Raw genomic sequence first — 23,401 nt, 5'->3', positions numbered from 1 at the left:
ATGAAAAGTGAAGCTCCGTCCTACTTGCCCACCTCTCCTCTACAAACACTTGCAGTGGAGCTCAGGAACGGGGGCATGTGTGGAGTTTAGCTGCCTGCTCTGCCGCTGCAAGTTGGCGTGTCACAAGTCGAGTGCCCCTCTAACCGAGGACGGGGAGTTACCACCTCCCTGCAGTGGCTGCGGACATGTCTGCAGTGAGATGCATTTTGTAGGGTTACTTGTTTGTTTATTTGAAAGGCAGGGTTACAGAAACAGGAGAAGAGACAAAGAGAGAGATCTTGCGTCTGCTGGTTCACTCCCCAAGTGGCTGCAACAGCCAGGACTGAGCAAGGCCAAAGTCAGGTGCCAGGAGCTTCTTCCAGTTCTCCCACATGGGTGCAGGGGCCCAAGTAGTTTGGCCATCTTTTGCTAACATGTCTTCTGGGGCATAACTTAATGTTCCTTCAAAATGCACCTCCTTCTGTGAGGTAGGTTTCCAGAGGGTGACTATGGGTGTGTATATGTATATGTGTATGAATTTTAAGCTTAGTGAAAGAAGGAAGAGAACAGAGAGTCACTTCCCAGATGACCACCATGGATGAGGGTGGGCCAGGCTAAAGCTGGGAGCCCATAACGTCATCCGGGCCTCCCATGTGGATTGCAGGAACCCAGGCACTTGGGCCATCACATGCTGCTTTCCCAGGTGCCTGAACAGGGAGCTGAATCAGAAGTGGAACAGCCGGTACTTAAGACAAGTGCTCTGATAAGGGATGCCAACATTATAAGTGGCCGTTTAACCTATTGACCCCACAACACCCCCACATATTCTGAATTTCAGTAGACGATGCCAGGCTGTGCTCAAAACAAATGCGGTCGCTCATGCCCACGAGGCTGCCCATGCTGACTGTCAGTGAATCCTAGAATTCTGGCCGGGATACTGGACAGAGCCTGCACACGAGTGTCTCTCCCTGCATTGATTATCCACTGATGATTTCACTTCCCTCCTTTAAAACCAATCTGTTCAGGTCCCCTGTTCGTTTCTTAGAGTCACTATCTGTGTCTAGACTTGTTGGTGCCCCTTGCAGGTTGGGCACACTAGATGGATTGAAGGCATCTTTCTCCTTATTTCCACTCTCTACTGGTTTGATTTTAATCCTGGTTATCGTATCTCTGGCCATTCAAGCAGGTTCTTTTTCCCATGAAGTCAGGTGTATCTTCTTTTGTTTCTAAGATGCCTGTCTTGCTTTGGCATGTCTTCCTCACCCCAAAATACCTTCCCCCAAAATTCTGCTAAATAAAAAAGTTCAATTAAAATGTGAGTAAAGGGCCCAGTGCTGTAGGCTAGTGGTTAAAGTCCTTGTCTTGCATATGCTGAAATCCCGTATAGACATCAGTTTGTGTCCTAGCTGCTCCACTTCCCACCCAGCTCCCTGCTTGTGGCCTGGGAAAGCAGTTGAGGATGGCCCAAACCCTTGGGATCCTGCAACTAGTGGGAGACCAGAAAGAAGCTCCTGGCTCCTGGCTTCAGTTATGCTCAGCTGCAGTCATTGCAGCCACTTGGGGAGTGAACCCAGCAAACAGAAGATCTTTCTCTGTGTATTTCCTCTCTGTGTATCTGCCTTTCCAATAACAATAATAAATAATAATAATAAATGAGAGTAGAAAGAAACCATCAATAATAAAAACTACCAAAAGGGAACAAATTCTTTTTTAAAAAAGATTTATTTTATTTTTATTGGAAAGGCAGATATACAGAGAGGAGAGACAGAGAGGAGAGACAGAGAGGAAGATCTTCTGTCTGCTGGTTCACTCCCCAGGCAGCTGCAACAGCTGGAGCTGAGCCAATCCGAAGCCAGGAGCCTCTTCCAGGTCTCCCACGCGGGTGCAGGGTCCCAAAGCTTTGGGCCGTCCTCAACTGCTTTCCCGGGCCACAGGCAGGGAGCTGGAAGGGAAGCGGGGCCGCTGGGATTAGAACTGGCGCCCATATGGGATCCCAGGCGTGTAAGGCGAGGACCTTAACCACTGCGCCATCGCGCCGGTCCCCAAAAGGAAATAAATTCTAACAGCAAGCACCATCCTGATAAAGTCCTGACTCAAGATACAAGTCAGGACCGCCCCCTCCCCCACAGCAGCTCCACTCAGCAGTGTTTTGGGGGTTTGTTCTGGTTTTGGTTTTGATTTTGTTTGTTTGTAACAGTGTGATAAGGCTAAGAAAGGAAACTCACCTTAATATCGGAAGAAAAGCAAAGAAATCCTCGTTTATAGATGATGTGATTGAATCCCAAGAAAACATCACAGATCCTGCTCAAAGCAGGATTCCCAGGAAAATGTAGGAACTGACAGAGCACAGGATAAATCAATTTGAAGATGTCAGGCTCTCTCCTGGCTGACTGCAAGTGGAAACAGGAAATTCCATGTTTAGTCACAACAGAAATCAGGGAATGCCTGGAACAGAGTTGAAGAACTATAGGAACAGTGTGCAAACAAGAGCACACATGGTGCCGTCCCAGCTGGTCCTGGCAACTCTAAAGCGAAATCCCACACGTGGCTCATGCTCACCGCAGCGGAACTTCCTCCTCTCCCTGCAGGCTGGAGGTGCAAGGGAAGCCTGGCAGGGTGACACTGGTGAGGTCAGGCCCCTGGCCGTGTGCACAGGAGAGGGCCGGCTTCCTTAGAGACCCCCTCGCCCTGTGGAGCTGCCGTGTCAGAGGCTCCACAGGGGATAGCATTCCACTGTCCGTGGTGCTTAGCAAACAGCAAAGATTAGGTAGTCCAGAAAAGCAGGAGAAAATCCAGCTCCTCCCAAACCAGGGAGCATACCAATCTTTCAAAAGGTTCTTGGAAAACAGAATTAAAAAGATGATATGGGGGGAAGGGTTGGGAGAGGGGTGGGGGGAATCCCAGTGCCTATATTGAACTGTGTCACATAATACAATAAAAAAAAGATGATATGTTACAGAAAACATAAACATACATGCATATTTTTTCACAATATACATTTTCATAAACTCTTTGAAGACCTTACAATATGCCTGGATTTCAAGATTTTGAACCATGTTTTTTTAAGAGAGAGAGACAAGGACAAAGAGAGGTGCCATCGGCTACACTACCTCCCAGATGCCCTCGTTAGCTGCGGTAAAACAAGTCAGAGCCAGAAGCCAGGAACTTAACCCAGGTCTCCCACAAGGACAGCAGGAACACATGTGCTTGAGCCATCCCCTGCTGCTCCCAGGGTGTGCTGGAATTAGGAGTGGAGCTGGGACCTGAACCTAATATGAGATGTGGGGGTTCCAACCAGCAATTTAACTACTAAATGTCCACCTCTAAACTTATCTGTAAAAAAAAACAAAACAAAACAAAACAAAAATCTTAAAAGGCAGAGTTACGGAGAGAGGGAGATCTTCCATCCACTGGTTCACTACCCAAGCAGTCTCAATAGCCAGGACTGAGTCAGGCCAAGGCTTGGAGCCATCAGTTCCATCCAGGTCTCCCATGTGGGTGGCAGGCCCCAAACACTTGGATCATTCTCTGCTGCCTTCTCAGGCCAGCTGAATCAGAAGTGAAATAGCCAGGACTCAAGTCAACAGCCATATGGGAAGCCAGCATTGCAGGCAACACCAGCCCTTCAATTTATTTTTTGATATTTTCCACAAACTTTCTGAAGCACTGTCACAGTTGCTGTGAGATACATTTGAAAGAAATGAATGAGATGATATGTTTGAAATTCCGTAAGGGTGCAGATGTACAAGGCAATCAAAGGACAGAAACCACCCAGGATGTCCGGCAGCTGTGGGGACAAACAGTACAACCTCACACAGTGGGACAGCGTGCAGCCGGAAAGGGAAGGCCTGGCTGGGGCATGTTGGTCCGTGGATGGTCTTGACATTTCACTGAGCAAAAATAGCCGGACATAGAGGCCTCCTGCTGACCAGTTCCATGTGGGCACAGTGTGCAGATGGCCAAGTCTGTGAGGACATGGGGCAGGGGACAGACAGAAGGGAAGGCTGCTGACAGGTGTGGACATGATGGACGTATCCTGCAGCGAGGTAATGCTGAGGTCTACCCAGCCTCAGAACTGCCCCACAAGTCACTGGAAGTAAAGGGTGGGTCTTACTGGATGTGAGTTAGATGTCAGTTTAAAAATGCATAAGGAAGTTGGAGAAGAGCTTATTCATTATGGAATGAATCGATAGGAAAATAGAACACCGTAGTCAGAATAGCTCCGAGAACCTATAGGACAAACAGCTCTTCATTTTAATGGGCAAGCAGCAGAATTATTTAATAACTGGAGCTGCTATAATTAGATTTCAGTCCCCTTCTGTGCCTATCCAGAAACACATTACAGATAAAGATCTAAGTGGCAAGAATCACCATAAAGTGTCACGGGAAGGGTAGAAAGCTGCGCTTCCCTGCCTGTGGCCTTCAGGAGAGCTGGTGACAGCACCAGCACCTAGGACAGGTGGGCCTGTTTCCTGAGGTCACTCTCATCTTCCTCCTTCTGGATCCTAGGTGTTTCTATTGGTCAAGGGTTTGGTTGTAGGCCCAGGAACACCTGGTGTCTGGGGTGAGGCGTAGTGTGCAGCATGGCCTGCATCCCTGCTGGCAATGGGTCCCAGGGTTGGACTGAGCAACATCTGCAGAGTGGAGTGCATGCACATTGCCGTTCCATATTTATTCAGCTACCCATCAGCCTCTGCTCCCCTGCAACATTGGCGGAACTGAGGGCTCTTGAACCACATCCCCTTAGGAGCAAGGCCCACCCCATCTATAGGTTTCTTTCCTTCAAGCTAGATTCCCACCCTGGGTCTGTGCCCAGAGGTGTGCTGGGATGGGGGTCAGGAGCTGCCTTGTCAACCTGGCATATTTGGAAATGAGACATTCCATTGGTTTTTCTTCCCTGATCTAGGAAGCTTAGGGTAAGGCAACTGCAGCTTTGGTCCAACATCCGTCTCAGCAACATCAGGACAGAGATGGTCACAGTTCTTGGTCTTTCTCTCATGGTCACAAGATTAGCTACAGCACCTGCTATTGATGTAAAGAAAAGAAAAAAGCCTATAAGGAGTCTGGAAGCCAGTCATTTGGTTTCTACAGGCTTCCTGATAGCAGTAGGCCAGTGCTGGACCAGCCCTCCGGGGGCGTCCACTGACCTGGGCATCACACCAGTTTTACAGCAGAGCCACAGAACGGCCTTTTCTGATGGACAGCGTTGCACACAAGGGTTGTTCTAGGGCTTGGTGCTTCTCTGTCCCCCAGTACCCAGGACACTGAGCAGGACGTGGCTGATCTGCAGCCGCCTCTATGTGGCCCTGGGCTTGCTTCATAGCATGTGTGTCTTCCTTTCCTGCCTGTGGCCGAGCATTCCCGGGGCTCCCTCCTGTGTATGACAGGAGCTGGAAGACCAGACTCCTAGGGGATCAGCTCCTGACTTTGCCATGCCCGCCACTCTCTGGGAGCCTGAGGCCGGCCGGCAGGCCCAGGGCCTGTTGTTTCATCACTGTCTGTGACTTAGCTGGCTTTGAGGGGCTCCCCACTTGGTCTTCCACCCTAGACCCTGAAGAGCCCTGATCACAGACACAGATCCCCCTACCCGTGCCTTAGAGATGGCCAAAGTCAGGAGGCCCCTGGCTGGGGTGCAGGTGCATGCAGCTGCCTTGAGCTTCCTGCGCTAGGAGGCCGTTGCCTGGGGCCTAAGCCTCCGTTCTTCCCCACCCCCACCAGCAGTCCCTATTACCAGGGTCAGCACCCCCTTACCAGCTGCCTTGGACCATCATGATTCCCTGGGCCCCTCCAAGGTCCAAGTGAAAACAGGACCTAGGGGTTTCAGCTGTGCTCCAGATCACCTATCTGGTTCAGAAGATCTTAACTTTCTTTAAAATCCTCAACTCTTCTCCTGGCTGCAGCCAAGAGGAAGTAACCTCAAGGCTGCTGTTCCCCTTGAGCAGGCTGGTTGGACTCGGGTGCAGAGGCCCCCCAGGGCTGCCCTTGCAGTCAGATCCATGCCCCACCTCACCTCCCAAAGCCTACCCATCTTCTTCCTCCACTACTACCACCCTAGCACCCCATCTCCGGGAGAAGCCAGGTCATCCCGTCCTGGCCTCACCAGAGTGCTCTGACTCATGGCTATGATCCTATTTGGCACTGGCAGCAGCCCACAGGGCAGCTACGGGCAGCGGAACTGACTCGTGATGGAGGAGGAGGGGGACCTCTGCTCCAGGTCAGGTAGCTTCCGGGATGAGCCAAGAGGGCCCAGCCTTTTGCACCCCAGCCCACAAGGTTCCCAGAGAATGTGAGGTGAAGAAAGCCTTTGCCCAGAGGACTACCCTTCCACTGGCTTTTCCCCTTCCAACGTACCCTGGGGATGAGTAGGGGGCTGGGGACCAGAACAGAGCCCACCAGGGCTGGCTAGAGCAGGAGTCTTGCTGGCTTTAGTGGGAGGGGTAGTCACAGCTGCTTGTGCCCGGGGCTGCCATGTTCCCTCCCAGTGCCGACTCAGCAGCCTGGACTTCAGGCTCAGCACCTGCTCCCAGACCCTCCCCCATGCTCAGGACGGGATCTCTCTCTCTCTCTTTCCTGGCGTCCTCTCACTCAGACTCAGTGTAACTGATGGCAAGGCCACTTAGGGCTACTTTCCCCCAACAGAGCTGAGGCAGGACAGGGGTGGGGAGCCACCCAGACACGGAACGGTGAGTTTGTACCCAAGTGGGGCAACGGGTGTCCTGTTGCCGGCAAGGGCCAGCTATTGCAGTCTAGATCCTGTGGATAGAAAACAAGTTGGGCTCACTGTGCATCCAGTCCGATCCCGTCCCACCCCAGGGCCTGGACAAGGACAGGGCCATGCATGCCCAGTAGGGGACTAGGAAAGCCGCACAGCCTTCCTGGGCTCTGAGCCCCAGACCTCTGTCTTGTTAGCACCGAGCCGCAGCCGCCTGAGTTAATAAGCGGTTGCGTGGTGGCCGTTTCTCCATCAAACGCATATGCTGTTTCCTGGCTTCTTAACACAGCAAGCTATTTATACCAGGAGAGCCATTCATTCTTAATGAGCCGCAGTTGTGGATTGTAGAATGTTTTATTTTCAGACAGGATCACTCACTGCCCAGAGCCAGCTGTCGCCTGGCCACCTTCCTCCTGTCCCTTCCTCCTGTTCTAGGCAGAGAGCATCCAGGGGCCCGGCCACCTACCTCCCTACATCCCAGCATCAGTCACAGCAGCTGGTGCTCACTGCTCACGGCCCCTGGAGCAATCCTGTGTGTGTGGGTAGAGGACACTGCAGGGGGATACTGCCCGCCCTCAGAGGCCCTGACACTTGCCTGTGAGACAGACCCAAGTGGGTTTGTCACAGCTCGGTCTGGTTTGTGCTGCTTGTCCACTTTCTGGGGTTGTAGAGAATTCTCATTTTGTTTAGAATATTCTGTTTTCTTGTTGAAAAACCACAAAGTTGTCTGGTATGGCCCCTCGGGGTTGAAGTAGCATTCCTCCCCTTGTGCCAGGCTAGTGCTGTTTGTTTAGCCGCAATCCACATCCCTCCAAGTTGGCATGCCCTGATGCTTTCCTTTTCCAGGTCCCCACAGTAGGAGCAGGTGGAAGGGTAGACCAGTAGGGACGCCTGTTGCAGCAGAAGTGAGCCTGCCTCTCTGGGTAGAGACAAAGGATTCCCACCCACTTGGCTTTGCTCTATTCCTAACCCCAGGCCCTAGACCCTGGCCCATGGCGCCTATGCACCTCCACAGCCTCAGCAGAGAGGGCTCAGAGGAGCGGCCCCGGCCAGGCTCCTGTTTGAGTGGGACTCACAGTAGGTCTTGGTGAGAATCCCTTCTCACTGGCTTCTCCTGAGCAGGGGATAAGGGCTGGAACATAAGCTCCCTTCCCTTCTTGCCTTCATATCTTGGGCTTTTTTTTTTTTTTTGGTTTGTGTTTTTGTTTTATAGATTGAATTATCTGAAACACAGATTCACAAAAAGAGAGGGAGTGAAACCTCCATCTACTTGTTGATTCCCCAAATAATCTCAATGTCTGGAGCTGGGCCAGGCTAAAACCAGGAGCCAGGAGCCTCCCCCAGGTCTCCCACATGAGTGCAGGAGCCCAAGAGTCCTTGGAAGTTGGAAGCAAAGTATCCAAAACTTGAATAGGGATGCTGGTTGTCACAAATGGTGGTTTAAGGTGCGCACCACAAGGTCAGCCCCGTTGCTGCTTGCTGTTCCAGCTGCCGGGGAATGGAATTTGAGTGAGGAAGCTTAGGCATGAGTGGAGCAGCTCGCCGACCATGGTGAAGGCTCTCCTCTCGCTCCTGGGGAGACCAGCCCTGTCTCTGCGAGGCATGCACATGTATTCCAGGCATATCCTGCACCACGGGCTTCGGATAAACCCTCACCCGCTAAGTGCTTGTGAACTGACCGAGTCTTCCTCGCAAAGTCCTGTCCCTGGGTTAATTATCAGCTCCTTGTGTCCATTCATTTTGCTCCCTGCATGGTTGCTCTCACCTGGAGAGCTAGAAGAGTGTCTTATGTAGTGATAATAGAAGTTGCCAGACATGCGTAGAGAGACACACGCGGGGCAGGGCCTGCTTCACACGGAGCACAGGGCCGTCTGCACCATCTCTGTCCCGACACGGGTTTCCAAAGGAGCTGTGCAGCCTGGGTCAGGAACCTGAGCAAGGTGCAGGCAGGGAGGACCAAGCTGCCGTTTTCAACACAGGCGTCCCACATGGGTGCCAGTTTGTGCCCCAGCTGCTCTACTTCTGATCCAGCTCCCTGCTTGTGGCCTAGGAAGCAACAGATCTCTCTGCACCCATATGGGAGATCCAGAAGAAGCTCCTGGCTCCTAGCTTCAGATCAGCTCAGCTCTGATTGTTTCATTCATTTGGGAAGTGAACCAACTGATGGAAGATCTCTCCTCTCTTCTCTCTTCCTCTCTTCCTCTTTGTTAACACTGCCTTTCAAATAAGTAATTTTTTTCATACGGGGCTAATGCATTGGCTCAGCTAGCTCATCCTCTGTCTCCAAGTGCTGGGATCCCATGTGGGTGCCGGCTCTTGTTCTGGTTGCTCCACTTCCCATCCACCTCCCTGCCTGTGGCCTGGAAAAGCAGTCAAGGACAGCCCAAAGCCTTGGGTCCCTATACACACATAGAAGACCCGAAATAGCTCCTGGCTTCTGGCTTTGGATTGGCTCAGCTCCAGACATTGTGACCACTTGGGGATTGAACCAGTAAATGGAACATCTTTCTCTCTGTGTCTCCTTCTCTCTGTAAATCTGCCTTTCCAATAAAAAATAAATAATTTGTTTTAAAAAACATAAGAAAATGAAGATTATCTGTTGCTGTTTCAAAGACATAGTTATAGAGGAGAGCAAGAGAGAAGAGACAGCCTCCATCTACAGGTTCACTTCCCAAATGGCTACAATGTCTGAAACTAAGCTGGGCTGGAGCCAGGAACCAGGAGCTTCCTCCTGATCTCTCATGTGGCCTTGGGCCATCCATGCTATCCTAGACCATTAGCAGGGAACTGGTTGGGAAGTGGAGCAGCTGTGATTCAAACCAATGGGGTGCTGGCATTGTAGATGGAAGCTACATCACCCGCCCCCAAACCCAAATTTTCTTTCATTTTTATTTTAAAGGCAGAGGCAGGGGTCAGGGTGGGTACTGCATGGTTTCCCATGCCTCCCATGAGCCCCGCTGGGAGAAATGCTGACAAGTGCTCAGCTCTGGCCTCCTGTGGCTGCCGTTCCAACTGGCTCCATTTGCTTCTTGGGTTGTGCGGGTAAAGGGATAGATTTGGGCCTCAGTGCCGAGTGGTAGAGAAAGCAGTCAGTACTGTAGGTCACAGGGTCGCAGCTCCAGGATGTGTGGTTTGCATTCATCATCATCCACTGTCTCCTGTGTCTGTGAGCCCCGAGGAGGGGGTCTGTTTACACTGGTGGTGAATGAATTAGCAGCCCTGGAAACCCTGGGCTCCCTGCTAGGTCTGGGCTGCCCTCCGGTGCCTCCTCGGATGCCACAGCCTTTCCCAGCGCTCCCAGGGACTCCTGTGGCCATGAGGCCAGGATGGTCAGGGTGGTAACCAGTAAAGAGCATCAACCCACCGTGCCTCCAGCTCTAGGCTCTGTTAGGAACACCATCACCTGGTGTTCAGGCCGGGCCTTGGGGTCACATCCCTCCTGTCCCAACCCTGAAAGAAGCTTCAGAGCCAAAAAAAAGCTTGCATCTTCTCCCCTCTGCCACTCCCCCTCCATCTCCCACAGGAGCAGGCTCAATGTGAGCAGTGCCGTCCCCCAGGGCCCACATCCAGTGTCCATGGCAACCGGTCTTCACTGCCCCTCCCCCCAACTCAGCATCCCCTTGCCTGCTGGGCCAAGGCCACTGGCAGCAGCCAGCCAGAGTCCCTGGGCATCCCTCCCAGGGCAGGCTGGGAGGGGCACCATCCTGCCTGGAGGAAAGCCCAGCCCAGCCCTTCTGTGAATGGAAGTGGACAAGGGGCTCCCACGGCCAGCACCTTGTTGAGTACCTTGAGGTGCTACTGGCTGTGCAGTGCTGAGCCCCCTACCCCACTCCAAGATACCCCGAGTCCCTATAGGAGCTCAGACAGTGATAAACACATCGCCATGTGCATGGTGAGAAATCATACAGTTGAAAAAACTGAGGCAATGCCTGGCAGTGTCCAAAATGGGAGAAGAGTCAGCCTTGGCCAAGGGGACATCCACAGAGACCTCTGTGAATGGGTTCCTAAGGGTGTAAATCGGATTCTGACTCTAGATGGTACAGATGAGTGGCCTTTTTTTTTTTTTAAGATTTATTTCTTTTTATTGGAGAGGCAGGCTTACAGAGAGAAGGAGAGACAGAGAAAGAAGATCTTCGTTCCACTGGTTCACTCCCCACTGGTCGCAATAGCCAGAGCTGAGCTGATCTGAAGAAAGGAAGCCTCTTCCAGGTCTCCCATGTGGGTGCAGGGTCCCAAGGCTTTGGGCCGTCCTCAACTGCTTTCCCAGGCCACAAGCAGGGAGCTGGATGGGACACAGGGCCTTTAGGATTAAAACCGGCAGGAGCACAGAGTCAGCGGTTGGAAGCCGGACCTGCCCTTGGTCAAGATCATGGTTCCTCCACCATGTTTCCCACTGCTCCTGCAGGATGCCTAGCCCTCCAGGCAGTGCACCCCCTGTACTTTGCCACAGGAGGCAGCCAGGGCTCTCGCCTTCCTATGACAAGCCACCTGGGACACCGTCCACCCTACCTCAGAAGAAGTCGACACCTGTCCATACCATGTTCCCTCAGAAGAAGTCACCCCCACTCCCTGGGCGACTGGCCCAGGCACTGGACATGGTGAACCCTAGGGGGTCAGCCATTCTCACGCCTCTCACTGGACACTCTGTCACTTCTGAATGCTCCCAGCCCCTACTCCTGCCCATTTCAGAGGTGAGTCTCCTGAGCACACAAGGAAGGAAAGACGCTGGCCCCCAAGTCCCTCCCCAAGCCTGGAAGTGGCCACCAGGGGACACACCCAAGCATGTCTGAGCAGTGCCTCATCACACCACCCTGCCCCCAAGGCAGAGCCCAGCCCCCTGTGCAGGTGACAGTGGTCCCCTCAGGAACAACTCGGCTGCCTTGCAGCCTGGTGGCCCAGGAAGGCTAATTGACAACGTCTGTGCATTCTCCAGGGCCTTATCATTCTCTCCTTTACTTAAAAAAAATTTTTTTTTTGTTTTTAGTGTGTAAAATTTTCCACCATCTGCTTTGCCTTGGCTGAATGTTTGCTGAAAATATCTCTCTTCCTCTTTGATGCTGTAATTTCTAGAGGCTCTGAGAGTCTTCGAGCAGAGCAGCCGTGGCTCACCAGCTGCCTGCTGCGCCTCTGCCAGGCAGGACCCTGGTCAGTAATCCAGAGAGGCGTTTCCCCACCTCTGCACCAGGGAGAGGCCTTGGGTCGGGCGGGGAGAGGGGAGTCCCAAGAGTTGCATTGCAAGATTCACCTGACATGGCAGCTGGATCAGCCTGGAGAGATGCTCCAGGTTCCAGAAGCGGGAGTCAGCATCGTGGTGTAGTAGGTTAAGTGTTGCTTGTGATACTGGTAGTCATTATGAGCACCAGTTAGTTCAAGTCCCAAATGCTCCACTTCCAGTCCAGCTCTGCTAATGCACATGGGAAAACAGTGAAAGATGCCCAAGAACTTGGGACCCTGCCACCTACACAGGAGACCTGGAGATTTGGGCTCCTGGGTTCAGCCTGGCCCAAACCAAGCATTGTGGCTATTTGGGGGATGAACCAGCAAATGGAAGTCAACCTCTCTCTTTATCAAATAGATTTTTTTTTAACACTAGGGAGAGTTGGGGCATTGTAATGCAGCGCCATCTCTTATGAAAACGGTGGAGTCCCAGCTGCCCGACTTCTCATCCAGCTCCCTGCTTGTGGCCTCAGAAAACAACAGAGGATGGCCCAAAGCTTTAGGACCCTGCACTCACGTGAGAGACTAGATGGGAGTTGCAGGCTCCTGGCTTTGGTTTGGTGCAACCACAGCCATTGAAGCCACTTGTGAAGTAAACCAATGGATAGAAAATCTGTCTTTCCCTGTCTATAACTCTGCTTTACAAATCAATAAATAGGGATTCTCATTGTGGCACTGCAGGCTAAGCTCCACTTGCAATGTTAACATCCATATGGGTGCTGGTTTGAGTCCCAGCTACTCTACTTCCAGTCTAGCTCTCTGCTAATGGCCTGAGAAAGCAGCAGGTGATAACCCAAGGCCTTGGGACCCTGCACCCATATGGGAGACCTGCAAGAAGCTCTGGGTTCCTGGCTTCAACCTGACTCAGCCCTAGTCATTTGGGGAGTATATCAGCAGCTAGATTTCTCTCTCTCTCTCTCCCCCTGCCTCCTTCCCTCCCTCCCTCTTTGCCTCCCTCCCTCCTCATCTCTCTGTAACTTTGTCTTTTAATCAATCAATAAAAATATTTTAGAAGAGGTGGTGGCCAAGAGGCCTGGGAGCACCTCCTCCAGGCCCCAGCACAGCCCCGTAGGACCCAGCAGTTATATCCCACTGATGCCTGGACCATCCCAGGCAGGCCATGGCCACGGGGCAGCAGCTGAAAGGAAAATTCCTCCCCCCACTCCCCCCCAGCTTCATGCACCTAAAACTCTGGGTTTCCATGGTGACAGATTGCAAATCCATCCAAGAGTGAGAGCCGGGCAGGGGGAGAAGAAGCTAGCTTGTCCCCAGAGATTGGAGAGAGGCTGGCGCGGGGCCGAGTGCCTGGCAGAACAGGGCAGCCCTGCAGAGGTGTGATGGCAAGGTCTCTGGGTGCTGCGGCTCCCACCAGGGGTCAGGGAGCTCAAGCCACAGTGGAGGGAGAGCAGCGGGGGGAGACTCCCTCAGCCCCCCTCAGTCCACCCATTCCACCTAATGTATTCTCTGGAAGGCTACGGGGACAGTCCTCCGGGGTTTTCCCATCTTCAACCCGGAAAATAAGGCGTGGGCGGAATACAAGCGTTCCTCGCAGAGCCATCCCAGACTCAGGCTTCAGGGAGTTAAAGGAAAGGGGAAAAAAAAAAAAAAAAACACCAAGACACCAGCCTGCAGGCACACAAGCTGCGGTGTGGAAGGTGGAGGAGTAGGGGCCAAAAGATTTATGGGCCTAAAAGCTTGGCTGATAGACCAGAAGCTTCAGGGTGGCAGCCACATGGCACCTTAGCCAGGGTTTGGGCTTTATGGCGACATGTTGGATGCAGGAAGAAGCAGTGGCTGCCTCCACAGCTGGAAGAAGCTGTGACCAGGATTGAAGGGGCCTCTCGGGGTATCTCCCTGGGACAGACGTGCTGAACCTGGGCACGGGCTGCTGTTGCCATACTGTAATCCTGTTTTCCAGGGGAAGGGGAGAGTGGGTTAGGAATGGGACCTGGGGCTGTGCCAGGCAGGCCACATGCCCTCATCCCTGGCTATGACTTCTGCGGCCTGTGACCAGAGACAGAGGACAAGCCCGCTGCCTGCTCCAAGGGCAGATCTCTTGCTTCCCTCCCATCCCCACTCCCACCCCATGCAGCCAGGCACCCTAGGGCACTGGGCGGGCTGGCAGCCTCACCTCACCTCTGGATGCCATCAACACCCTGGAGTTCCTGTGTGATGTGGTTTGTGTGTGCCAGCCCCCCCGCCACGAGGCGAGATACACAAATCAGGATCACACGGTCGCCCGTGAGCAGCCCTGCCCAAGCCACAGGAAAGCTGGCGTGAAGTTGCTGTCCCACTACAGCCATTGCAAGCCAGCCACCTGGCCACTCTGGGGCCACCAGCTCTGGTTCGCCCTTTCTAATCCACAGCAACTGTTCTGTTCCAGGGTCTGGAGGTGTCCCTGCCACCAGCTGCCTCCTCCCCCTTTGTCTAGGGACCCACGGGTTGGTGTTTAGTCAGCCAGGGATGAGTCAAAGCCACGTAAGTGCTCGTCCCGCTGACGCCACAGGGACCGACCTGGAGGGGGGTCATGGCCAAGGCCATTGAATCAGGACCCACAGAGCAACCATGGAGTGCCTTGGGGGCTCAGGTACCGGCAAGGGGGCACCCAGGTCACAGCCTCCCCTCACCCCCACCTCTTCAGAGCTCATCATTAAAAGCCTCATCACAAAAAGGCTCCTCGTGGCAGGCAGGGCTGGTGGAAGCCTGTGGTGTTCAGTGACAGGTGCCACAGCCAACGGTGGCCACTCCTGCCCCACCCTGGTGCTGGGTCTCCAGGGAGGGGACGCCTGTGGCCTCATTCCTGGGTGGCATTTGGTCCCTATCCTCCCAAGGGTCCTCGTGGCCTGGTCGGGAAACAGATGAGTGGGCAGAGAGCAGGCCGCAGTCGGTGCAGGGTATACCGAACCTTCTGCCAGCCAGGGCCTGGACACTGGGGAAGGCTTCTCAGAGGAGGTGATGATCAGGTGAGATGAGTAAGGGGCTTGGGGTGGGACTAGAGAAGGAGACAGAGGGCAGGTGTTGGCCCTGCAGGAGATGCAAGGGAGAGGGGGCTCACTAGGGTTGCTGGCTGAGCAGAGGAAGAACTGGCAGGAGCCATGGTGGGGAGGAAGATTGTCAGCACAGATGTCCCAGTTAGGAGTTGGGGCCTTGAACCGAGCAAGGACAGTAACAGTAGTGAGGAGGTAGCTGATGCAGGACCATGTAGGTGGTGACATTGGCAAGACCCGAGCTACACAGTCATCGCTGGACCTCCATGAAATACCTGCTGTGTCCCGGCTGCCGGCTCCAGAAGCACAGAGCCAGTCCCAGCCTTCTGGGCGCTTGATTCTGTGACCTGTGACCGCTCCCCATCTCCCCAGCTGAAAAACGTCCTAAGTCAAAAGGATTATCTAGAAGGCTCTAGATCTGGATGGAAGTTTCCCTTTCCCCTGCCTGGTCCCTAGAAGAGCTTGAATGCAGGCTTTGGATTCTTCTCTCCTCCAGACAGGGCCGAGGATACAGAACCTATCAGCCACACTGGTAGGGAACGATTTGGTTTTTTGTCTCCTTTCCCACCAGATGGGTGCCTACAGCTTAGGGCTGCTGAAGGAATCAAATGAGAGAGTGCTTGCTAAGTACCTAGCACATGTCAGGTGCAAAGAGCTCAATCCTTCCTAATACCTTCCTGCCCCCACCATCAGCATTCTGCATTCCATACAGAAGACCCCAACCAGACCCAACCAGACCCGTCCCTCCAGGCCCCGCCCCCGCAGCAGTCACCTGCCAGCCACTGCCTAATCCCTGCCTTTCCTGGGAAGCCAGCCCTGTGGTTCTCATCCTGTCATTTAACCAGATGTTACAGAAATTGATGAGAAGAGCCAGAGCTGTTTCATTAAAACCAAGACTTCAGGAAGCCTTAACAGGACAGACTTGCTTAGCAGAATCTGTGGGATTCGCCGTGGGCGGGATGGCTGGAAAAACAAGAGGAAGGAGCGGAAAACAGACAGGATCTGCGGTCAGGCCGCAGTGCACCTCGTCTCATGCTGAATCAGGTGGTGCCAGGCAGCCACAGCTCCATGCATGTGCAGTTCAGCAAGGGATATAGGCTTCCATGCTCATGGAGACTACAGAGCAGCTAAAGGGAAGTGTGGTGTGGCCTAAGCTGTAGGATCCATTAGTCCAGAGAACAGTGGGAACCTACAGCCAGAGCATGCTCCCTGGCCCTGCCCTGGCCCTGTGTCCCCATGGCTCCACTTCAGCTGTCGGTTGTGTGTTACTGGCACACAGTACATGGGTCAGGGAAGTTTAGATAGGAAGGAAGCTTGCCTTCTGGAATGGGAAGTTCAAAGCTGAGCAGCTACGCCTGGCAAGGGGCTCCTGCTGTGCCATTATGCAGTGGGGGCATCTTGCGGCATGAGCATGCACCCAAAAGGGGCCAGACGCCAAGGCTGACCCTGCTGAGCAGCAACCTGCTCTCTACCCCAAGCTGGTCTCTTGGGAAACCTGTGACTGTAGTCAGGGAGGGCCGTACCCCAATGCTGCTGGAAAGCCCCTGCCTGAGTTTCTGCAGAGACCAACTCCAGCCAAGCGTGCTGATGAACTGGGGTGATGAACTCGGATGAGAGCCCAGACCTGCCATCTCCCTGTAGTGTCCAAGAGGTTGGGAGAATGGACAGTAGAGGCAGTCCATCTTGGGCAAGTGCCTTGGTTTTCTCACCTATGAAATGGGCTAATGCCATTTGCTGCCTCACAGGGCCTGCAGGGCACTACCCACTGCCCTGAGGCATGGCCTGGTACCTGCCTCAGAGGCCTCTGCCTGCACAGCATTTAGCAGCTTTTGCCCTGGTGAGAAGGCCCTGGTCTGCCTCTGGGAGAAGGGGCCATGGCCAGGGGCTGGAGCAGACCAAGAGACCAAGGGTTGACCCCTCCTTGCTGGTGCCCAAGGCCCAGCTGCCTCTGCCCGTGACTCAACCTCCCTGGCAGAAGAGAGCATTCAGGCCAGTGTATTGTTTCTCCAGCCATGGGCGGAAGGGCTGGCTCTGTCCAACTGCATCCCTGGCACCTGCTGGCACTGGCTGATTTGGTGACTTCCTGTGCCGATGTTTGTCTCTTCCAGTGGTCTCCAGTGACAGTGACAGTGATTCTGACGACATCAGTTCCTCCAGCCAGGAGGGCAGATTCCCACGCTCTGGGGTCAAGGACTTGAAAGGAGACAGCTCTGGAGGGAAATCAGGTGGGTGAAGGTGAAGCCTTCCTGGGCTTCATCAGCCACCCCAGGGAGTGGCCGAGCTCAGGGAGGAGGAAGGAGCCCAGGCCTGGGACTAGCCAGGCCGGTGGGCAGCCCATGTGGAGGGCGTGGGGTGGAGACCCAGCAGGGCCACTGTGCCCTTACCCTGCTCGCCAGGGTCTCATCCAGGCTCACCTGTGAGCAGCTCCCAGCAGCTTCCAACCTTGGGAGAGCTGTGAGAATCAGGCTTGGCAGGACCAGGAGACAGGGAAGGACTCAGCCAGAGGTGTGCAAGGATTCCTCCGGTCTGTCAAAGGAGCTAGCAAGAGCTCCGGCTAGCCTCTCCTCACCTCTCCCTGGAATAACCAAAAGGTGTACCTGCCAGGTAGACCCACAGTTCCTAATGAGAAAGTTGCCTCACCGCCACCCTGTCAGACTGCTACCTCCTGCACCCATGGCCCACTAGGCATTCAGAGGGCCTGGTTATAGCCTTATAAGCCCACCCGGGGTCTTTTACAGGGGCCAGCTTGGACTCTCCCAGGATGGAACTCGCCCATGCCCCCAGCCACCTCTCGGGCAGCCAGAGCAGCCTGGCCAGTGAGACCGGGTCGAGTGTCATGGACCCTCAGGCGGGTGCTCCAACCCAAGCTGACCCACGGGGCACTGGTAAGTACCAAGCTGTTCCCTTATCCCCATGTGCCTCCCCTCCCCGTTTCTCCCTGCTGGTCATCTTCTGTGTCGACCCCCTGAGTCATCCCAAGGGCCCCAGCCACTCCCCAGGGGGAGCCCCTGCTGTGTACACCAGGCAGCCCTGTTGTGGGCTAGCCCAGGCTGGGAGCTGTGGTGCCCAACATGTACTTGAGGACCCAAATCAATGCACCCTGGGCGGAGCCCAGCCAAGCTGGCCCCACATCCCAGCGGACTGATTACAGAGCCCCTGCCCAGCCTCCCAATGTTCAGCTTCCTTTCATTGTTGCCAGAGTAGCTGGATGGCTTCTGGCCCCCATTGTGGGAAATAAGGACCAAAGATATAAGAGTGAGGACACCCAGGCTCCCCATCCTGGGGCCTAGGATCATCAGCTAATTAGGGGGTGCAAGGTGGGCATCTGGGAGCTCCTCACTGCTGAGCTAGAGAAAACCATACAAGTACAGAACAGGCCCCTTCCTTGGCCCAAGGACCCATGGGCACCTGTGTGCATCAGGGCAACTGGGGGCCTGCAGTTAGCAGCCATACACTGCCTTCCACTTGGCTCTCCCCAACTCTGCTACAGAGGCAGGAGGGAGCAGGTCTCTGGGGAGTGGGCAGCATCCCCTCTGACCTCCTAAAGCTCCCTGCAGAGGGTGTTTGGTCTCAGGCAGGCCCAGCTCTGCCACTGGTAGCCACCATGTGAATTGGCATAGTTCATACATCAGCAGGCAGTCTATGCAGTCAGCTCCACTGTTACAAAATTGCTCCATCGGGGCTGGTGTTAGAGAGGCCACGTGGATGGAGCAGAGAAAGGCTTGAGGACTGAAGACACAACTCAGAAAGGATTGGCATCTAGGTTCCAGGTCCCCACATCCATTAACTTCTCCTACATCATGAGTTCTCCAGGGATGATGACCATGGGGCAGATGTACACGTTCAGGGTGAACAGTGTGCCCAGAGCAGTTGGGGGACTTGAATATGGGCTCCCCAGCCCAGGGTGCCCTTGTCTTCTGGGCAGCCATCATGCAGAAGCTTGCAAACTGGGCAGCAGGTGTGGGGCCATCACAGCCAGGAGCCTGTCTTCCCACTCCCAAAGACCTATGAGCTGCTCACTGCGTGTGGCTTTCTCTCTCCTCCGAAGGCAAGAGGCACACCTGGGCCACCCCCCGCTGCTGATGTGGACCCCAAGATCCCTTCGGCCTGCCCTGGGCCAGGTGCGGCCTGGTGCGCCAAGCAGACTTGCCAGTGGAACTTAAGAAAAAGGGAGAAAAGCGAGAGCCCTCACCGGCAGCCCCTTGGGCTGCGACCTACTGACTGCGGAAACCAGCATTTGGGGGATGAAGCTGTGCCCCCTCCTAGTGCCTTTACGCACCCCTTCCCTGCTGACCACGCCTCTCGGCCACTGCCTTTATTTATTGTCTCCTCCGCCTGCCCCCATCCATCCCATGTGTAAGTGCACTTGAGCCCTCCCATGCATTCAAATGTGCTCTCTCTGCATCTGTGTTAACAGCAAGAAGACACAGGCACCCAGGCACCCCCCATGCAGCCTGGCCCTTGGTTAGGCCTCTGCCTCCCTCCCCGGCTCACGCTTTTGGCAGCCTGAGGGGCCAGGCCCAGTTCTGGCAAGCAACACATGTTCTCAGGTAAAGAGCCACCTTCAGCACAAGCCCAGCCGAGCTCAGAGCTCCCTGAAGAGATCGATCCACTTGCCTTCCGTGGGTCTGGCGGAGCATGAAAAATCCATCCTTCAAAGTGCAGACGGATGCTACAGGAGAAGGCCTGGGCTGGAGAGAGAGAGTGTGCGTGCACACACACACACATGTGTGTGCCTGAATGCATGCGCATGGGCATCCACACACGTCCCCTTCCTGTCACCTTCTCGCCAAGCTCGGAGCTCCCTAGCCCCCACCCCTGGCAGATGGTAGAGGACCTCACCACCACCCTAGGACACCTTGTGCTTTAGCGCGAAAACAATAAAGAGTAGGTTTTGCACTGATGCAGATCGCAGTTGCCTGTATGCTGGGATGCGCCGGTGCCATTGGCCTGCTGCAGCCCTCACCATGCTGCAGTGGAGGGGGGAGCTGGGTCTCACAGTGTCCAAAGAGCCCATTAGCTTCTTGGCCAGTGGGCAAATCAAGACCACCTCCCCAAAGGATAAGAGGAGAGCAGGCGTTAGGCTGGTGGTTAAGACACCAGCCTGCCTGCCAGCCAGGCTGCCTGCATCCCGTATCAGAGTTCCTCGGTTCGATACTCAGCTGCAGCTCTCAACTCCAGCTTCCTGCAATGGCAACGGCCCCAGGACTCAGGGCCCCACCATCCACACAAGAGACCCAAATTGAATTTCCACATGAGCTTTGGGCTGGCCCAGTCACTCTCTCTCAATGCCTTTCAAATAAATAAAAATAATGAAAGGACTCTCATAAGCAATGTTGAGCAAAGAAACAGGTGGTAGAAGAATAAATACATTATGACACCATCTATGTGCAGACTTGATTTTGAATATTTATTGGAAAGGCAGACTGTTAGAGGGACAGTGAAAGAGAACTTCCATCCACTGGTTCATTCCCAAATGGCCGCAACAATGGGCCAAGCCAACGCCAAGAGTTCAGAATTGTCTCTAGTTCTCCCAAGGAGTGGCAGAGACCCATGCACTTGAACCGTCATTTGCTTTCATCCCAGACACACAACAGGAAGTTGAATGGGAAGCAGAGTAGCTGGGTCTCCAACCAGGCATCTGGGTGTGGGCTGCAGGCATCCCAAGAAGTGGCTTAAGCTGCCACACCAAACACCTGCCGCTCAAGCTGTAATGAAGTTTCAGAGCACCTATCCTAAAACCTTCCAAAGAAGAAAAAAAAAATCATGGTCACATCAAAGGGTCATGAATTCAAATGATGTCAACATTTTCAAAGCAAAGTTTTAAGCCAGAACACAATAAGGATGGGGCCAGAAATTATCTCTAGTCCATGCTAGCCAAATCTCAGTGAAGCGTAACGGGAGAACGAAGACATTTTCCAACACGTCAGTTGAAAAGTTTTACTTCTCATGCTGTCTTTCCCAGGTAGCTACTACAGGATGTGCTCCAGCCAGACAAGGGAGAAAGGCAGGAGAGAGGATGCAGGGAACACAGGAGATTGAAGACCCAGCAAAGAAGAGAGGCAGAGCATCCAGGGTGATGGTGAGGCTGTGGGGTGAACTCCAGGCCAGGCCAGCTGACAGGGCTGGCTTGAGGGCAGAGGGACAAGGCTGTCCAGCTAGCCTGGGGAGCTGTGGGTAAGAGTTCATCCCTGGTGTTTTATAATATATCATGCATGACACAAGTACCTATTTCTTGAAAACTCATGAAATAGAATCAGGGCCTGGTGTTTGGCCCGGCAGTTAAGCCTCATTCCATGTCACAGTACCTGGGTTCCATTGCTGACTTTGGTTGCTGACTCCATCTTCATCCTCAGGAGAAGCAGGTGATAGCTTAGGGCGATGGGATCCCGGTACCCACATGGAAAAGCTGGATTGTGTTTCTTCCTGCTTACTAGCTCCTGACTTCAGTCCCAGCCCTGCTCTGGCTGTTGCAAGCATTTGGGGAATAAAACAGAGATGGGCATTGTCTTTCTGCCTCTCTTTAGGAAAAAAAAAAAAAAAGATTTGTTTAAAAGGTACAATTTATTTAAAAGACCACAATGGCCAGAGTTGGGCCAGTCAGGAATCAAGAACCTGGGGGTTTCTCTTCCAGCTCTCCCACTTGAGTGCAGGGGCCTGGGGACTTGGTACACCTCCTGCTGCTTCCCCAGCTGTGTCAGTAGAGAACCAGATTAGAACTGGAACAGCCAGGACTTGAACCAGTGCCCATACGGGATGCTGGCGCTACAGGCAGCAGCTTTATTCACTATGCCACAGCTCCAACCTGCTTTCTGCCTTCCAGATGAGCATGTAAGTTATTTTTTTTTTAAATAAAATAAGAGTAAATGGGATCAGCAGGAGGCTTAAATACAAAAATATCGAAGTAAGAGTCCTAAAGTTGCAGAGAGCCAGGCTTGGGGTGAGCAGGAGATTGCTGCTTCATGTTTTAAACCCTGTGGCTCCCCTTCTTAAGCTGTATTTTTTGTTATCTTTGTAACAGTGAAATATTTTAGTTGGAAAACACACAATCAATCAAATACACACAATATATATATACAATCAATATACACACAATCAAACTCCTGATTAAGCCAGGGGGCAGCAGGGTGGGTGTGAGAACATGCCTGGAGGAGAAAACCCATGCTGTGGGCTGCCCCCCTAATGGCTGCCTCCTCAGGGTCCCTGACTCAGGAGGGCTCTGTTTAGGGTTTGTTAACTTAAAGATGATGTGAAAGTGGCACCTGGTCAGCAGAAACCCTGCTCAGATGTTTTTGAATTACCCTGTGATTGTCCATTCCATGTGATAATTGTTGTTTTCATTTTCTTTGGAAATCAGAGAGAGATCTTTCTTTCGCTGGTTCACTCCCCCAGAGGCCTACAACAGCCAAAACTGGTTTCAGATCTACGCATTGCACTTTCAACACAGGCATTTTCCATGAACTTTTAAGACTCCCCATGTATTTGAGTCCTGGATTTAATTCTTTTGGGAGTTCTTTGGAAATGCTGGAATCATAGGGTAATTCTATGCGTAATTTTTCCAATTGTTTATCTTCATGTTATTTGAAAGGTAGAAAGAGAGAGATCATCCATCCACTCATTTATTGCCCAAATGCCCAAATGGGACTGGGTAAGGTCAAACCAGGAGCCAGGATCTCCATCCTGGTCCCCCATGTAAGTGACAGGGACCCAAGGACTGGAGCCATCACCTACTGCCTGCCAGGAAGTAAGTTAGCAAGAAACTGGAGGTAAAGCCGGGCCTCAAAAATGGGCACTGTGATAGAAGGTGCTGGTGTCCCGAGCAGCTGTCACCATCCTGGAAAAGCTGAATCACTTTGGAGAGAGGGGATCCCATGTTTTCAGTTTCTACCAGGGCCTGCATTTATTTACAGGTGGCTGTCCTGAGTGGCCCAGCTGTGTCCCTCCCTTGCGGTCCCTGAGTCCAGCCCCCACTGACAGTTAAGCCTTGATGCGGTGACTGTTAATGGGCAGCCTTGGGTGGTGACTACAGCCCCTGATCAGGCCTCTGGGGACAGGGACCCTGTCCTGGTCCAGCTGCCAGCTCTAAGTTTGTCACTCATTGCCTGCCTGTGATCTGGGTGAACTGCTGTGACCAGAGTGTGGGGGTAAGAGTTGCGGAAGGCTCCATCCTCCCACCGCCAACGCTACACCTGCTTCCTGTGAGGTTTCAGAGTTCAGACTCGTTAACCCAATCCCCCCAGATGTGCCCCATGGCACATGGAGCATTTTACACTGAAAGAACTTGAGGACCAGCGCATGCAGAAAGCTCCTTATTCTTGCAATTTACATGAGAAGCAGAGAAAGGCCCCAGGTGGCCTGGCTGGCCCAGGCCAGAGGCAGAAGGCAGGGACTCCATGCAGGTCTCCCATGTGGGCATCAGGGACACTCCTGCCTGGGCACCACCTGTCACCTCCAGGGTGTGCAGTAATAGGAGGCCAGACTTGGGAGCCAAGCAGGACTCACTCCC

General features: G+C 53.5%; 1 protein-coding gene across 2 annotated transcripts in view; it reads left to right on the top strand.

Annotated features, from left to right (window-relative positions):
- RPH3AL (rabphilin 3A like (without C2 domains)) overlaps positions 1–21,077 on the top strand; it is a 129,469-nt gene extending 108,392 nt beyond the window's left edge. Inside the window, exons 7-9 of one of the 2 annotated variants that reach the window (XM_041001387.1) lie at positions 17,004–17,120; positions 17,634–17,780; positions 20,861–21,077. In XM_041001387.1, coding sequence (XP_040857321.1) covers positions 17,004–17,120; positions 17,634–17,780; positions 20,861–20,937 — 341 coding nt within the window. In that variant the 3' untranslated portion in view covers positions 20,938–21,077. Of the gene's footprint in view, positions 1–17,003; positions 17,121–17,633; positions 17,781–18,943; positions 19,214–20,860 lie in introns of those variants that run through there. The other variant, XM_041001388.1, reaches the window with a different exon arrangement.
- Positions 21,078–23,401: the final 2,324 nt, after the last annotated feature.

The sequence above is a fragment of the Ochotona curzoniae genome, unplaced genomic scaffold (genome assembly GCF_017591425.1).
Source record: "Ochotona curzoniae isolate NIBS_2020 unplaced genomic scaffold, NIBS_Ocur_1.0 scaffold_2453, whole genome shotgun sequence".
Lineage (NCBI taxonomy): Eukaryota > Metazoa > Chordata > Mammalia > Lagomorpha > Ochotonidae > Ochotona > Ochotona curzoniae.
This window is presented reverse-complemented; position numbering and strand designations above follow the sequence as displayed.